The sequence below is a fragment of the Crocodylus porosus genome, unplaced genomic scaffold, assembly GCF_001723895.1.
Source record: "Crocodylus porosus isolate Cpor-Errol unplaced genomic scaffold, CroPor_comp1, whole genome shotgun sequence".
In the NCBI taxonomy this organism is placed as follows: Eukaryota; Metazoa; Chordata; order Crocodylia; family Crocodylidae; genus Crocodylus; species Crocodylus porosus.
Window position 1 is genome coordinate 86,188,929 of NW_017728918.1, and position 18,736 is coordinate 86,207,664.

Below are 18,736 nucleotides of genomic sequence, written 5' to 3' on the forward strand. Positions count from 1 at the left end.
AGGTGCATCACCTTGCACTTGTCTGTGTTGAAACCCATCCTATTCTCGTCTCCTGAGGTATCTCATCCAGTGAGTGCAAGGTAGTTTCCTACCATATGTTTCTATCACAGTCTATAGTGCTGAGAAAGCAGGAGCCAGGAGAGTTATCACAGTTTCAGGCCTCTGCTAGCAGGCATGGACTAGACTCACTGCTGCTTTCTGGTTTTGGCATTGGGAAGATTCCATCTCCTTCCACCCCTGGACACCCTTCCCAGTGTGCACGGCCTACCTGGGCAACTGGGGAATGATTTACATATTTGTTTGCACATCTCTGGCTGGAAGTTAACAGCAGGGTCTGTGAATCATTGTCTTGTAACAATGGTCTACCATTTGCAACCCCAACCAGCAAAAGTTCCCAATATAAAATTTAGGTTGGTGCTCCTTCTTTTAACTCAAGCTGTTGTGCTTTTTTCCCCAGTGCCAGGAGTTGTCAGGTTTATCTTTGGCTTTTTTTGGCTTGTGTCACAACCTAATAAGTTATAGCCCAGCTTCTCTCGTCGATGTTTTTGCTGCACAGAAGGCTTCACATTTTGCAAGCCTTTACAGCACAGCTGTGCTCAGGGATAAAACAGAATGTGTATACAGTACAGTATGCATTCAACTGATGCACTAGATTCTTCCCACCATATGTATGAAGTGGTGTGCATTTCACTCTGATACTTTACTGCCAAAACTGCCAGAAGCAAATAAACAAATGGCGAAAGAGAGACACCACATGATGCGTTGCCAGGCGTGTGACCTAGACCTTCAAAAAGAGACCCTGGCTGCTTTCAAAGGATTACAGTAGTCTGATTTTTAAAACCTCACATTCACTGCATGAAATTTCTTGCCACTGCATGCTGTGAAGTGTCCCAGTTGTGGCAGATGCATGCGCATTTTACATTTCCAGCCAATTGTCCCATCCGATATTTTACCTCCCCCCTCAATGAAATGTGCACCCTCTCTGGTGTCAGTGATTCAGCAGCAACTTTTTAAACCAGGAGGAGGAACAATGAAAATCCGTGTGAAACAGTTTAATTCTAAGAGGAATGCAGTGATGAAAAGACATAACACAGTCAATTAAGATAATAGGAATAATGATATTAGTAATAATTCAATAAATAAAATGTGAAACAAAGCAAGTGACACAAATGATTGTTCCATCTTCCTCCCCACAGAAAAGTCACTAAGTTGCATTTCACGGAATAGATCACGAAGATGCCTGTAATAGACTGACATTAATGTCAATGACATGGTTTGATGCAATTAATTTAGATTATAAATTCTGTTGCTAGAACTCTCATTCTAAGGAGATAATTTCCATAGCTTCCCTTCTTTCTGAGCATTTCTTTTAAAGCAGATGATGCTTAATGTCACTCCAACCATCCTGAAAGTAGGGAAGAGTGGACTGATTCCAGCGTCTGATGGCTCTTCAGACTACAGTTTACACTAGATTGGACATGTCTCACCCAGTGATTATGTTTCTAGGTCTATCCTTTGTCTTATCTTAGAATTATTGATGACTGCCTCAGGGGGAAACAGGGGCTTCTTTCACTTTACAGACATTTTAGCCACAATCATTACAAAGGGTTCCAAAGCACCAAGATGCAGCACCCATTACTGTTCCTGACAAATCCAGTACCTAAAGTATTCAGAATGGTAGCCCGTGACAGGAACAGGGCTCTCAGCTTTGATGGAAATCACTGTGGAGAAGAAAATACTGCTAGGGATGTCAACTTAAGACACCATGCAATTAGAGTATGATTTTGCTTAAAGTATTTGCTTACAATTGATTATTTGCTTGATATTGTTACATTTTTGCACAGTGACACCAACAGGAATTCTGCTTCCATTAACCTTACAACCTGCTACTTTAACACTCAGTATTAGTAAGTGAGTGTTAGTAACTGCTTCACAGTTAGATTATAGTGAACTAGTTGTGCTGAAACAGAGATGGAAGGCCACAGTTCTATGTGTGTTTCTATGGAGTCTGTTTAGACAGAGTCATCATTTCACATCCATTCTAAAGTAAGGTCCTGTACATAGGTTATGTATTCTTTGTCTTTTACTTACAGGAGCTGTGGACTTTCAAGTTACAGAGCAATAGGGCAGGACTGGGGGTTGGGAAATGACCCAAGCACTTTGTGCCCTTGCATACTGGGAAATTAAATTATCCACCCAATACATTTTCAGAAGGCAGACAAGGGTTAGAGGTTTTTGGGGGACTAGGAGGTTAGTGGATCTGCTGCTGGATAAGATCTTCCCAGCTATCTCCCCAGCCAGCTATTATCACTTGCTCAGCAGGACTGAGATGAGCATGAGGCTTCAGTAGGTGCTAGACAGTAGTTCTTTGCTTTGGTGCAGTGGTCTGCACTGAGGAGGAGGAGGGGATCTGATGCCTTCTCTTAGCCCTGTGGACCCTCCTTCCTTTAAGATGATTCTAGCTCCAGACAGATATTCCATGCTTAATCTGCCCCACTGGATGAAGAATAAATTAAAGACTTGGAGGGTGGGGAGGAAATCAGGGGGCTAGGAATAGCCCAGTCAGGGTGGGGGGTGTAGGAAGAGCACAGTCCGGGGTTGGGGTGAGCCAGTGGGCTTTCCCAGCCTGAGGCTGCATTTCCAGTATATGCAGGTGTTCACTAGGTTTCATAGTTTCTAGGGTCGGAAGGGACCTTAGCAGATCATGGAGTCTGACCCCCTGCCACGGCAGGAAAGAGTACTGGGGTCAAACGACCCCAGCAACACGTACATCTAGCCTCCTCTTAAAGACCCCCAGGGTAGGAGCCAACACCACTTCTCTTGGAAGTTGGTTCCAGATCCTAACCGCCCTAACCGTGAAGTAGCACCTCCTGATATCTAGCCTAAATCTACCCTCTGCCAGCTTGTGACCGTTATACCTGGCCACTCCTGGTAGTGCTCGGGGAAACAGGGACTTCCCCAATGCCTGGTGACCCATTCCCAATCTAATTTAGTGTACCTCCTCTGTTCACCAGGGCACCCCCTGGAATGACAAGGAACAATGGCCAGAAGCTACTAGAGAGAAGGTTTAGGCTGGACATTAGGAAAAAGTTGTTCATGGTCAGGTTTGCCAGGATCTGGAATGGGCTCCCAAGGGAGGTGGTGCCCCCCATCCTTGGGGGTCTTCAAAGAGACTGGACAGGCACCTGGCTGGGATCACATGACCCCAGGGTTGGTGACTTTTCTCGCCTGCCAGGGGCAGGGGGTCGTACTAAATGGCCCACTGAGGTCCCTTCCTATTCTATGAATCAGACTGGCATTTTTTGCCCAGTCTCACCTCCATAAATGTTTGCTCAGATTGGCACTTGGCTAGATCAGCCTAACTAGGGTTAGGCTTAAGTGTAGCATCTTAATGCACCCTTTTTATCCAATAGAAACAAATCCATTTTTCAGCACATCTTTGAAAATCAGAAGGATTCTTTTTCTCTTTCTCTCCCATTTTCTTTTTCCTGTACTTACAATACCCAGACTCACAGCATTAGCCCATATCTAATATTTCCTAGTACACAAAGTAAACTGTTGAGAATTATTAAAAATAAATTTCTGTGGGCACAGGAACCCAGTCTATGATTTACCTGCGACTATTCCATATGAGAGCTGGTAACCAAAGAAGGGAGAGAGGCAGAGGACTCTCAGTCATTTAATTCAGTCACACACACAACACCCCCTCCTTCTCCCAACAACAGCCAGAACTAGATTTCTCAAATCCTAGGGCATGGTAGGAAGATAAAGAATCAGTCACCTCTCATTGTCTGAGAAGATCAGTGTGCTGTACACCACCTGCCAAGGTTGAATAGCCACTCTGCTAAGTTTTTTGGACATGATATACATTGCTGGCATCCTGCCAGAGGATATTATGTTGCAGCATTTACTTGGTGGCAGAGGATAGTAGAAAACACAGGTGTGTGACAGTTCATTTACAACCAGATATCTGCATACCTCTGAGAGTAGCCTAGAGGTGCTGAGTTGCATCCTGTTTGTCAGTGGGAATACAGTAAACCCCTCATAATAAAGTATTCCTCTTAAAGAAAAAAAGGGAAGTTGGGAAGGCAGGGTACCTCGTTTCTGCTATAGTAGTCTTTCACTGAACTGTCTTTAAAACATAACTTTAAGTGAAGGACTGAGAAAAGCATTGTAATTGAGGTACATAACTCGGGTTAGAACAAAAGCAAATGTTGATGATGGGGTTGACCTCAGTCCTTGACCTAGAATTCAGCTGTCTGGAATAGTAACAAACATCCCTCACCTCTGATCAGAGTTTACTTTTGTCCTGCTTATAACTGCTGGTAGCCTATCTTTTATTACAGTCATTTATCATCCTCTGAAGGACTGAGAGATGAAATTAAGGTTGCAGACTGTGTCATTTGTACTGAAGTTCCCCCTTCACCAAGCTCCTTGCCTGTTAAGTTTTGCCCCTTCCAGAAAATGGTTATCCCTTTACAGAGATCTTAAATTAGTATTATTACTTTAAACACTACAGCCCCTGCATTTGAAATTATTAATGGACAAAGTGGCATATCACTCATAATTGAATCTCTGTTAGAAAAAAGATTTCTGTTAAACATAGCTTTATATTTCCCCACTCTGAAAAACCACCAAAGACACTAAATGTTTCCTGTCTGTTCTCTTCACCTATGTACACATAGCATTAAGCACAGTGTAACATTTATTGTTAAGATATAGCCGGCAGAAACAGCAGACTTAGAGGAGGACTTTGCCATCCAGATTTAGCCTTTTCTTTCATTTTTGACAAAATTTAGAGTTTGGAAATACAATACAAAGACAATTAAAAAAAAGAGGAAGGCTACTGAGTCTTCAAGCCTTATTGTTATCTTTTCCAGCAATCAAATTTGGTGGCCCTTAATTGGATATTGACTGTTGGGAAACAAATAAGAAGAACTGTCAATGAGGAGGGTGGGGGGTGAAGGTTTATCTTAATGGTACCTCCATCATAGCTGGTCTATAAAAGCCAGTGGGGGAAGAGTTCATTAAACCAACCAGGAATTGCTTAACAAAAATTATGCTCAAAGTCAAGTTGATTAGTCTTATATGTAACATCACAATCAGAGAAAATCCTTGTTGCTAGTTGAGCGTTTACATACCTGAAGCCTGAGAGAAGCAGATACCTTGAAACAAATTCATTAGGGACAGTGATTTGTTTGGTTTGTTAGCCTCAGCTAACCATAACCAGCATTTGAGATTTTTTTCCTTTTGTTGTTATATTGTGTCAGCCCCTTTCCCTTCTGTCCCTGGCAGGCTAACTGGACATATTTGCTTTCTCTATACACAAGTGTCTTATCTGTATTGTGGAATCCTTGTACTAATGGGATCAACTGAAAGGACTATTTGAGTTACTTGACAAAACTACACAAAAAAAATTTGAAAAAGCTTTTATCTCAAAAATTAAAATAAGAAGTGCAAGATCATCAGGAACAATTGGCTACTTTGGTGCTTGCTAGGCATTACAAAGATGGAACCTGTATGTAGTATATTTTAATTTATTTTCTTGCTGTATTTTAGTCTGGTACTGGGTATGCTGCAATAACTGTCAGGCACAGTCCATTAGTGTCTCTGAATCAAGCCTGCCATTAATCAGAGAGGAGATCAGCAGAATAGTCTCACTTTTATGGAAGTCCTGTGTAGCTGTGACTTGACAAAAAATGTTCAAAGAGGCAGTAAACAAAGATTATTTCAAATTATCTTGATGTTATGCATTTGTTATAATATTTATTTTTTGACAATTCTGAATTAGACATTAAAAATGTATGACGTGTAAAGATTTGTGCAGTTTGAAAAATTAGCTTTTGTGTCAAGCACTTGAATACTTCTAATATATCACTACACTGTGAACTGTCAGGACTCACACGGCCTTACAAGAAACCAGTAATATTACAGAAATCGCCTATTTATTGTCCAGTAGAGGGAGGAGAAAGATGGGATATGCTTGGATTTAAAGGGAGTCAGTTTCTCCAGGTTTATGGTTTTAATGGGGAATTTTTGCATAGGATCATAGGAAAGTAGGGATGAAAGGGACCTCATGAGGTCACCTAGTCCATTCCTTTGCCTTCTCCTCGACCTCCACCATTCAAGTCAGGATCATCCCTGACTACACCATTCCAGCCAAGTGTGTCTCTAACCTGCTCTTGAAAATTTCCAGGGTTGGAGATTCTACAGCTTCTCTAGGTAGCCTGTTCCACTGCTTGATCACCCTTATAGTCAGAAAGTTCTTTCTAACCTTCAAGCTAAATTTCCTCTGCTGAAGTTTGAGGCCATTGCTCCTAGCCTTGTCCCCTGTAGCCAGAGAGAATGTAAAGGTAGTCGAACCGGCAGTGGGAAAGCCTGGGTTCCAGCCTAATAATGCTTCAACTTGATTCTGGACTCATTTAGCATCTCAGTCTCACCATTTACCCCGTCATAAAAATAGAGACTAAACCAAGCCTCAAGAACAATAAGTGCCCAGTGCCTTTCTAGACTTGGTTCAACAATACTTTGTATTTTGCAGAGATGTTGTGAAACTGAAGATGGATATCTTGCACTGGAAGGTGCTATATTGTAATAGTATTAGAAAGACTCTTAAAGACACACATCTTGAATTTTTTTAGTGCGATAAACTATATATAGCATATGAAAAAGGACTTTAAAAAAAAAGTAATGAGTTCAGAAAGCTGAATCTTCATTCGTTGATAAAGTCTTGACTGGCTCTTTAAAATACAGTGAGATGAAAAGTATGATTTCAGTAAGTGCTAGAGTGATATTGTTATTTCTGCTACTTATCTGATTCAATTATGTTATTTTTTGCATGAAGGCTTGTAGCTTACATTTTAAATATAGGCTGGGGTAGTTTTATAAAATAAAAGCATGGCTGAAAAATGTAATGTGTAATAGGAACCATTTTCAGGTTACATCCCTTTCAGGAATATCCAAAGCTATTGATTATGTTTTAAAATATTATCTTCCTAGCTTCTTTAGTACAAAGAAAAAAAATGTGCTTACACGACCTAAGACTATAAACATGATACTTTTTGATAGCTGAGACAACTTGGATAGGGATTGCTTCAGAAACATTACCTTATTTTTTCACAGAATAGCACTGTCTCCTTTATCAAAATAGACTTTCCTGGAGCAGTTTTTCTCTCTGCCTGCCTCCCAAGTGTTTTTATCCCTGTTCAGTATGTGACAAGGAAGAGTTCTTGGACTGAGTTCAGCTAGAATGATAAACTTTAACTTAGAGGGCTTTTAAAGTCAGACAGTATTTTGTAAGTCAACATAATAGGACTGCAAAAAATTTGGAATGATACGTTTCCTCAGTTCCTTAATAATAATAAACTATAAGCCAGGACTATGACTCTTTACATTTTATTCTCACCAAAACTATTGCACTGTAAGATCTCCTGAACATGAAGATTTTAAATCCATTTGTAAATTTAGATTTTCTTTAATATTGGACTCCTCAGACTTAGCATTTGCTTTTGGCTGTTACAGAAACAGGGCAAGATCTGATATTGGAACAAGGTTGATGGTATGGATCTGGATCCATCTTTGCTAATGCGTGCTGTTTATATACCTCTATTTGTGATTTGTGATTTTAAGGCATAATCAAACAGATATTTCAACTCTGGTTTAATGTCTTGACAAGAATGTCTCCAGGGTATTGAAATACATGGAGTCTGCTTCGACTATGAAGCTGCAAAGGTGACTCAGATCCTGAAGGTGATTCTCTTCCTCCACATAACTCCTATGTGACCTAGATAGCCATTCCCATCTTCAAAATCCTTGATACACTGCCTCTGATTGCCAAATATGGCAACTGGAGGCTGGGGGATTACATCATGATAAACTGTAGCTCTGACAAAAAAAATGGTGTGCATAGGTCAGTGGTTCTCAACTTTTTTAGACTTGAGGCTCCCCTCATTTTGTGAATGGAACAGCACTCACTGTGCAGCAAAAACAAATGGATTTTTTAAATAATGCTTACCTGCTTGAAGAGGGACCGGGAAGGAGGAAGAGCAGAAGTCAGGGAAGAGCCTGTGCTGTAGTGAATTCAAGGAGGAGGAGCAGCTGGAAAGCCTATACTTATCTTTTCACTGGAGTCTGTATTTATCTGGCACCGTTCAGTGGCTGTCACGGCTCCCTAGGATACCACAGCACCTTGGCTGAGAATCACTGGTATAGGTCTTCCCCAGTTGTATACACAAGCACTGGATTGGACTGGGTGTGGGGGTTACACATCACAGCTTGCTGTAATTCATCCAATGTCATTTCACTCATTGCCCAAATACCACACATTTCTCCAGGACACGAAAGATCTGAATTTCTGTGCAAGCAGTAAGCAGAAAGGGGGACAACATTAAACCAGGGATATCCTTGTTGTCTTTCCTCGGTACATATCATCATTTTTTTTCGTTCCAGTTTACCTCCACTAAACAGATGGTCTCATGGACTATTTCCCCCTCCCCACAGCAGTCAAATAACATTTCTGTGGCAGCTATAGCTCTTGCTTACATGGAAAAGTAACATTAGGAAATAATTTAATGTACTTTAGCTGTCTTTTAATGCACCTGGAAACAAGGAAAGTTAGCACTACATAGGTTGCCATCAGTTGCCACACTGGTGGACTATAGACCACAGTTTGAGAATTATAGAACAGAGCATTCATTTCCAGTCTGGGCTGACCATAAGAAAGCAGACCTGAGAATTAATCCAGAAGAGAATACAACAAATGTGATTTCAACCCTTACTTGTCACTAATCTAGTTTTGTAGGAATTTATGAAACAACTTTCCACCTGTGAAAAAACTTTACAGACTGTTTCAGGGTACCTGGTAGCTGGTTAAAAGGTTCTCCTTGGTTTGGGATGCATAGATGAGAAAGCCTAAGGCAAATAAGTAAATACATACATAAATAAATGTGTGCTTTATTCCATTATTCTGTGGCTTGGGCAAAATCCTGCAGTCACTTCTGAGGCAAAACTCTTTTAAATTTCCCTGGGAGTTTTATCTGAGTAGTGATTGCAGGATTTGTCCTTTTATTCTTTGGTAGCAGAAATAAAAAAAAAAAGTTCTATGCACTGTAGTCTGCAAGACGGTCTCTGGTCTATGCTGGGGGATGTTGCACTTTTCTTAGGGTTTGGGGCAAAGATCCTGGTCAACCCATATTTAGTGAATTAATATTTATGGCTATAATATACATAGAGGTAGTTAGCCATGTTAGTTGAAACCCGGGCAGCAGGCAGGGTAAATTTACGACATATAGGATATCTCTGATTTAGTTAGTTTATAATATATGTTACTGGTAGAAACAGAACTTTCATTTCTGGATGAAGTGAATAGAGAGTAGAAGACAGGGTAGATTTGCACCTTATAGAGAGACCACAGTAATTCATTAGCTGAGAAAATAAAAATCCACAAGAACTAAAAATCACGATTAGGTTGCCCTGAGGATTCCCTTCAAATTGTGCTGAAATCTTCAAATTCTATGATTTTTGTTTGGGCGGTGGGGGAGAAGTAGTTCTGTGTGCCCTTCTGGTAGAAGAGATAACCTTCAGGATGAAAAGGGAAACAGTGTTTTCTTTTTGCATCTGTAACCAGACTGACTTAAACAATAGCACTGAGAGTGATGTGAACTTCCCCTGTTCATCTCAATGGGATGTTAATTGTGAAGTCTAATTATATCCACTTAAATAGCAACATTGTTAAACTTTTCACAGCTTATTGTCCTACCAGAAACATCCAACTAATGCATGTATTTAATGTGTCTGGATGTAGCTGTCACATTGAGCTATCTCATTTGTTCCAAAGGATGCTTTATAGGAATTAGACTGCAGGTTTGACTGTACAAGTAGTCAAAATTCTATCAGTTTGGGTTACTCAGATATTTGCTTTTGCCTTTAGACACTAGTTATCTGAAACATTTTCAACTAAATAGCATTGGATTTTCATGGAGTATCTTGTGAGATTAGTCCCACTTTAGTGAATGTAGTTTACTTAAAAAAAATCCATTTTAATAAATAATTCTGCAGTACCTGCCTCGTACGTTATATTACAGGGCATCTAAAATGTATACTCACTTTAGTTATCAGGAATACAGGAACATATCAATAAAGCTGATTCTTATTCCTTTAGAAAGCAAAAAACATAACTTACAGTGTATATTGCTCTAGATGTCGAAATGTCCACCATTGACATTGAAACACTCATTAGAACAGCAAACAACAGAATGATACACGTGTGTGTTTTTTTGGGACACCCAGGATAATAAAACTTTACTCTCACTTTTTAAATTGAAAAGCAGATTTCCTCTCTTAAGGCCAAGGGAAAAATTGGAAAATATCTCCATTGTGGCTGGGAGTGTGCCTCTAGATCGACAGTCACATTTTCCTAATAATAAAATAAAATAGACGTACATATCCAAGCCGAAAGCGAAGTGAGTAAGGAATTTCTCTGCAGGTTACTCTAGTTCCTGCTTCTTAAATGATAAAGACTTGAGTGAATAATGATATTTACAATTTTAACAGTAACTTTTAATTTTAAAGAGGTTTTTTAAATCCCCAGTCCCTGCTTTCTTCTCTTTTATACCTTATCTCCTCAAGGTTAAATATCATTCTAACCTCACAGTCAAGCCAATGGCATTGAGCTAAACATATTTTCCCCTCAAGAGAACTTCAGTGCCTGTTTCATTGGAAAGGAGGGATATTCTCTTCTTTTTTGGAGCCCATCCACAATGCCCCTGCAATAGTCCTAGTACTCATGGACACGTCTACATGTTCATTAATTCGCTTTAGGTAATGCACATTAAATTTAGTACTTCCATTGTGAAGTACTAGAAAAAATAGGCACATTAGCCTATTTTAATGAGCATTAGGTAAAGAGCACTTTTTTGTGACACTTTAATGCACATTAAAATAGGTTAATGGGCATTAAAGTGTACATGTAGGGTGTGTGTAGACAAAATGGGGGCCCTAAATTGAAGCGGTGTGTTTTTAAAAACACTGCTTCAAGTTAGAGCACTTTAAACCCCCATGTCATGCACACATCCAAACTTACCTGCCCCTCTGGTGGCAGGGAGGGGAGGGTGGAACAGTCCCTGGGCTGCTGTGGGGATGGTGCTTCCCTCTGCATCAGTGGTGCCTCCGCCCCCCCCAGGCGGCACCCATTCACAACCACCTGGCTCGGGCAGTCCTGGGGGGCACTGCAGCCTTGGAGGGAAGTACCGGGCCCCTGTGCAGCTCAGGCAGGCAGGCAAGCTATAGGGGGGGGAAAAAAAAGATCAGGCTCACCACTTTTTTTTTTTCTTGGGTGGAGCCTGTCTTCCCAGACTGCTGCCAGGCTGGTGGCACGAGTTTGTTGCAGAGCCCCTGTGCTGCACGGAGCCCATGCTTTGCTCCACTGCTGTAGGGCAGCAAACTAAGACTCCTTGGAGGAGTTTTCATTTTCTGCACTCCAAGTAATTTAAGGCACATTATGCCACCAAATTTGGTACAGCAGCTGGAATTACTGCACAATAAGCCGCCAACATGTGCAAACGCCAACACCATTAAAGCAGTGCAAAAGCATTTAACCTGCTTTTAACTGTCATGCACACATGCCCCTCGTTTCATCTACACATGGCCATGGACGTGCCACATTTGTCTAGTGTGCCTGCTTTGAAATGTTTGGGGATCTATCAGAATTAATATTACTTGAAAAGCAGATGTCTTCAGAAGGCTTTAGATCTCTAACTGCCCCTTCAGCAACTCCAAAGAGATGCCCATCTATAACAATATTGCAGCCTTTTTGGGTTGCCCTGCTGCTTCATAGCACTGAATATGATTCCAACTGTGCTGGTCTGGAATAGGATTTGAGTAATCTTTTTCTGTTCCAAAATAAAAATGAGCAATAACAGAAGTCACAGTACTATGTTTGATATCACCTTGACTCATGAGTCTTTCTGTAAAGTTTTTAACAGTTTAAAAGTGCTTTATAAAATTAGGTAGGCCACAATTTTATTGCTTTTCTTTTAAATAATGGGTCATGAGGTGGTTTTCCTACCTGTCTGATGTCCATTTATGTGACTGTCTGGGTTATTTCAAATGTCACATGCTGACAGTTAAGGTGGACTTCATTGTTTTGTCAGATTGTCTGTTAAAAGGTGATTGTCAAAGCAAGGAAAATATAATAAACTAAGAATGAGAAACACAAAACTATTAACTTGGCTAGATAAGTTCTGTGCTTCGTTTGTATTGTATGCATTTCCAAAACATTGATCATTACTCTTTCTAAATGGCTTGCAATTAAAATATTCTAGATGTAAAGTAGCTGGGGAGGAAGAAACAGCTCTGACCATTCTGATTAGGGTTTCGAGATAACTGTGTTTATAATGTAAAGGATAGCATTATGTGGTTACACAAGTTTTGGATAAGGAAGCATAGGAGTACATTGCCATCAGCTACTGTGTCTGACTTCTGCTTAACTGTCCTGTTTGGCTAAGTGGATTATTTAAAATGGGGGTATATTTGGACACATTCACTAAAAGCACTGATCTCTAGCTTTATGTGTTCTTGTACTTGCATAATGCAATTCTCCACCTCTATCAAGGGTCAATGATGCATTAGAGAGTATAGGCTGCATGTTCAGGGTTCTGTACTAATCTTTAGGTACATTTTAGCCTGTTCAGTGGAAGCTGATAGCATTTTAGAGCATTATGTGATTTCTTCACTGTTCCTATAGAACTGTCTCTCTTGTATACAGATATTTTACATTTTCCTCGTTCAGTAGAATAGATCACTGGGTGAAAAGCTGGTCACTTATTCAGCAGCTTTATATTGCTACATGGGGTACAAAGTTGATACACACAAATTCCAATCAAAGAGGACAATTCATATAGGTATTTGTCCCCCAACTATGCTCTAGCTTATTTGGAAGAGTAATATGACCATAAGGCTTTCTATAAACTCAAGTAAAACTTCCTTTTAGGGAGAGAATAAAGGGAAAGATAAAGGGTGTTCAAAAGGGAAAAGGCAGTTTATGCAATACAAGGTAACTTGGACATGCTTTCCCCCCACCAAGACATAATAGGTACATTTGCTATGCTGATAGAAGTTTAATTCTTTAAGTAAGAATTGAAGGGATACAGCAAACTTCATATTTAATCAATTAAAAAAGAGAGAAAGTTAAAAATAATTGCAGGTACTTTTCTTGCCCATAAGCCCCTTGCCCTTTCTTTCTTTCTTTGAAAATTAATTGCATTTAAAAAAAAATTCCAGTTCCTACCTTCTGTGAAATATGTGGACAAAAGGGGAAATTAATTACCAGACTATTCATGGTATTGAAACAGGACATTAGATAAAGTGCTATAAAAACATACAAAGTAAACCAAAGAAGCCCCTTCTTGTAATCATTTAATACAAATAATTGCCAATTAGATATTATGTGTAAAACCTATTTAGACAGTGTATGAATTTAAAAAAATGATGATGTTCCTATAAAATGAAATTTGGATCTGACAGAGACAGACCATAGAGGTCCAATTAATAGCCTATTCCAGTCAATGGGCTTCAGATGAGCTATAAATGGTCTTTAACTCCCTGCCCCATACACGCACATACTAGTACAGTTAACCTATCATTCCCCTTTCCCACCCCACAAGGAGAGACAGAAGCTTATTTGAAGACAAACAAGTTATAGGACGTGTAAGGTGTAAATATCTTTCATAAATGCCAACACTAAAAAAATTCTCAGAGCTCAGAATATGACACATGAAAATAGACAGTTCACACTACATTAAGGAGGAACAATATGTAAGCGCTGTCATAGCTTCCTAGATGTGTGTTCATTGCCCCTGCTTTCCCCTCAATCCATACATCACAACAGGTAGTTCTCAGCTGTTCCCTTTGCAGCAGGCATACACTTCATCTAAAAAGACAGAAGACAGAACTACCTGCTGCTTACTGTATGGCTTTCCTGCATTTCCCTCCCAACACCTTCCCTCCCACCCTCCCCACCCCCCACCAGTTCATCGGGGCTTATTTAAATAAGTTGGCATGGAGCCAGAAGCTCATCATTTTAATGCAGTGTAAAATGGAATATGCATAATTATATGCAAGCCATATGTGAGGGAGACAGCTCAGCTGTGAATTTCAGGAGGCTGAGAGAGAGTGAACAGTCAGGGATTAGATGAGATGAGAGTGGAACAGAGTGCAAGTGTCACCCAAATGAACAGTGTAATGAGTGTGTTGCTGACACTCCTCCTTTCACCTACTTCTCCCTTTTGCTTTAACTCTAAACCAGAAAATGTTGTAGATTAGAAGGTAAATACTATATGCAAGCAGTATTGCTAATGGGATCTGCTAATGTCTCAATTTAAACTTCAGCTTTCTTAATTAACAGTGTAGATCAAAATAACTAGTAACTTTTAATGCATTTTCTTAATTAAATATTTTATCACATTTGATTGAAGAATCATTGTTCTTGTTAGATGATTGCTCCATTCAGATCTTTACTTAAAAATGGAGGGGTAATCCATTTATCTTTAATAGTATTACATGTAAATTATGAATATGAAAACCTATTTATTATGGCCTTGCTGTTAAAATGAAAATAGAAGTACATTTTATAGGGATTGCTTAAGCATGTCAAAACGTTTAAACAAGTACGTATGTAATGTAATCCTGAAAAATGCAATGAAGTAAACTGAAACCCTGCAGTACTTGCCATTTCCAGCTCAAATATTTCATTTTGGGTTTGTCTCTTGTTGTTCTAATTATTACACCACAGTGAATTTGCATGTTCAGCCTAAACTATGTAATAAAAGAGCATCCCAAGTTCTTATATCTAAAAGGTGTACTGCGTATTTAAGCAAACTACTTAATAATGTTGTATTTTGGAATTCCCGTTTGTTTTAATGATCTGAGCTGTTATGCTTTTAGCTATTTTTTTCCTTCCATTATTTGTAAGTCCCTAAATAGGCCATTATATTTCCCTTCAGGCTAGAGATGAAGATGGACATGCTGAAAATTTTCCCCAGCAGCACTATGCTAAGGAAACTCCAAGGCTTGCCTTCAAGAATAACTGCGAACTACTTGTAAGAATAACATACTTACAACAAGTCTAGATTGTTACTTTAGCACAGTGAAAACAGTTTTTTGAAAGGCTTTTGTTCATGATTACATACATTATGAAATATTATAGCTTTTTTCCTGTCTAGAGTTCTAATGCTAATTCTGATATCACTGAACAATTTTAAGATATCAAATTGTTTGCAAATCTTTTATATCTGATTATAGAACTTGAATGGCCTTGTCTTACTGTCTTGTTTTGTACAGTAGTTCATAAGAAGCATGTAGGGAATGGCCAGAAAACACAAAAAATGTACCTCAAAAATCTCCCAAAAGGCAAAAATCACTATCCCCTCCACATTTTAGCTATACATTGTTTTCAGAAAACATCGTAATATTTTGTTCTGGTAGGAAACACAGCTGAGCTGACGCGCAGTACTCCCTTTAGAATTCAACAATTCTTCTACTTTCTAGCAAAATGTAGTCAGGCACTTTCCCTTCTTCTCTTCTGTGGGGAAGGAGTGAAAGCCAGGAAAACACTGACAAGGAGCCTGGAATGTTTACAAGCCGTAAGAGAGATGATATCAGCTGTGAAAAGATCTCTGTTCCAAGGCAGGGTTAATTTGCTGTTCATTTTAGCATTCGTAGCTAGGCAAGATTAAAAGCAAGCAGGAATGCCTATTATATTTCTATTAAATGAATCTGTTGGGACCTAATGTTCTTGATTAGCTTGCAAAAATGAGTGCTCCACAATGAATTTTTCTGTTTACCTAAAGTAAACAGAGAATGAATTTGTAATTTATTTAAAGAGAGATTCGCACATTGACTTAGAAAATGAAGTTTTGAATTAATTTATAGATCTTTTCCTCACATTTCCTTTTCTTTTTGACTGCATTTAAGTAAAATACATAATTCAGTTAAATGAGAAGTAGAACACACAGGTTTATTATGAAACTACTTAAAAACATTCCCCCCCCCAAATATAAGTCTATAAAAATGGGGAGGAAAGTGGCAGGTAGTACTCCTTTGCCTCTGAAAACGCCTTCTACAGAAACTTAAGGCCAAATTTTGCTTTCAGTCCCACACGTACAACACCCAGGGAATTTAGTCAGTTGTACTAATGTAACTGAGCACAGCAAGCCGTCTCTGGGTTTTCAGTTGTGTCAGGGATTTGAAAACAAAGCCAACCTGTACTTGCCACAGGAGAGGGGATATGGGAAACAAAGGTTGCTTTATTGTCACCTTTGCATTCCTCCCTAACCTTAGGAGCAGCCCTGGGATTACACTGTACCTTGCCTCTAGCTTTTTTCCTGGACCATTGCAGCCACAATATCAACCCAACACTACTGCTATACCCCTTGTCATGAGACAGGGCACTGCAGCGCCCCAGGGGCAATTCCAGCAGTAGCTGCTGAAGCTGTGAGGAGACTAGCTGTCCCTCCATTCCCTGGGGATACCCCTTATCAGTGGGCCAGGATAGGACATATATATAGCGCCTAAGTGGTAGCCCCATAATCATCAATGGATTTCCTTTATTAAAAAAAATACCCAGGTAGCTGGTTCAGATGCTTTCTAGCTGCTTGTGTCACCCAAATGAGCCAAATTCATTCCTAGGGTTGCTTCTGCATTTTCTCTGCATGTGTCACCCTTAGTAGCTAATTTTAAAATTAAAAAAAAAATGAAGACATGGCTGCCTTTACTTCAAGGGAGTAACACCCACAGTCTGGATCTCAGGGACTGATCTTGAAAGGAATTGGATCTCAATTCAATTGCATAATTCCTGTTGACTTCATTGGGAGTAGGGTTAAGTCCTGAGTAAACAAAGAGCAAAAATTATGCACAACTATACAAAATTATTTCCCAGTCCAGCTATATTTACTGTGCTTCATAAGAGGTGCTTCTTTCCTTTCTGGCCATGCTGAACTTCAGCAGCACTAGTTAGGTAGGCCTGACACCCCCTTTCCTACATGATCAAGACTGGGCAATAGGAGTTTTGAGTACACAACAAAGAAAATGGGCTTGAAAACAACAGTCTCATTTAGCAATGAAATAACTAATTTTTTATTTCAAATGAAAAACTACTTTTCTGTTAAAATATAAGCAAACAGTAGAACCATTAATCCCCACTTCCATAGCCTCAAAAACAAACATTGTTTTAATGTGCAGTTATTTCCCCTGCCCCTCTCCCCACCCAGTCAATCTACATTTAAAATATTGCACAATTATATACATGTACCAGCAGCATCTCACAGTCATCCTAGCTAGTCCTCCATGTGCTTTTTGGACAGGCTTCAGTTCTTATTTAAGGAAGGAATCAGAGTAATGGCAGGGGTGCCATCTGTAGTTTATTTCATATTTGAAAGGAAGTGTATACAATTATGAATATGTTCTGCTGTTATCATTAAATATATATTTAGGACATATCTCTTTGAAAATGGTATGTTAGTAATATGCTCTGGCAATGGGGGACTGATGATATTGTTTGGCTAAGATGTTAAATGATTTCTAGGCAGGTAATCATTTTCCTCATATATATTTGTTCTGAAGCTATGTTGTGTTAAAATGTGGTTGAGAACAAACTAACATTTAAAGGAGCTAGTCAGTCAAACAATATCTCTGTCTGAAGTGCTAGTCAGTATTTCTATATTTGTTTTAGCAATTTTCTTCTGGATGAGAAGGAAAAAAATCAGAAAGAATGGAAAAAGGGAATAAAAATGAGGAAGGTTGTTTCCCTGATGGAAAAAGCTTACCCAGACCTTGACAGGAAGAGGCAGAAGTTGGTTTCTTGCTCTTTATAAAGCAGTAAAAAGTTAAGATTTTAAATGAAAAAGAAATTGAAACTTGTTTATTCTTTTGAGAATCAGGAAATCCTTGGAGTTTTCTTAGTGCAGTTTAAGAGTAAGTTTTATAATAGCCTGTCAGATGAAATTGGAAGCTTAGGCTCAGAAGTGCTTTCTTAGCTTTAGGGTCCAGCTGCCATTTCTCAGTGTGGTTTGTAGCAGCAAGTACAGACTCTTCTGTTTGGGAAATGCTTGTGCTCTGAGGGTGCTGCCAGGATGGATCTAGGGGATCAAGCACTGATGGGTTCTGTATGCTAGTGTACTCTCACAAGAACAGGAGCACATGGTGAGAATGTTAATAGCCTGGGTCACAGACAGTCATTGAAAGCCTTAACTCCTAAGCACTTGGATGGACTTCTAAGCATAATAACCTATACTATTAGCAATCATATGCTTTCCTCATTGCTTATTTATCTACAGAGTAGAATATTTTGGACAGTGAGGTGCAACTTGACTATTTTTTAAAACAGCTAGATAGGAAATATGATGAAATAGGTCGTCATTTAAGAAAACCGAAGTATAGTATGAATCCATGCTAGTCCTGGGTATTCAGAAAGCAGTAACAATTAAAGATATAGTTGGTATAAAAATTCATTGGGCAGTTATGGGATTATTTTATGGTATTGATTTCCTACTTTAAATCCAAAATGTGTTTTGTGCCATCATATTTAATGTAGAATGTAGAAAGCCAGGCATTAAACTTAGTGGTTAAGGTGCTTGAATCTGTGAGGATATAGAATTTTCCTTGTGAACTTTCAGTCATTTTGCAAATTTAGTTTTCTTAAGGTTAGCTGCACATGATAAATCTCAGGAACTATATAATCCAA

At 39.2% G+C, this 18,736-nt stretch overlaps 1 protein-coding gene across 6 annotated transcripts in view; it reads left to right on the top strand.

Moving 5' to 3' along the window:
* Window positions 1-18,736, top strand: part of SOBP (sine oculis binding protein homolog) — a 161,689-nt gene that overhangs the window by 76,815 nt on the left and 66,138 nt on the right. For 3 of the 6 annotated variants that reach the window (XM_019537852.1, XM_019537855.1, XM_019537854.1), the window contains exon 5: window positions 15,000-15,095. The exons of 2 other annotated variants lie outside the window; for them this stretch is intronic. In XM_019537852.1, the coding sequence (XP_019393397.1) occupies window positions 15,000-15,095 (96 nt within the window). Of the gene's footprint in view, window positions 1-13,558; window positions 13,694-14,999; window positions 15,096-18,736 lie in introns of those variants that run through there. One more of the 6 variants, XM_019537858.1, reaches the window with a different exon arrangement.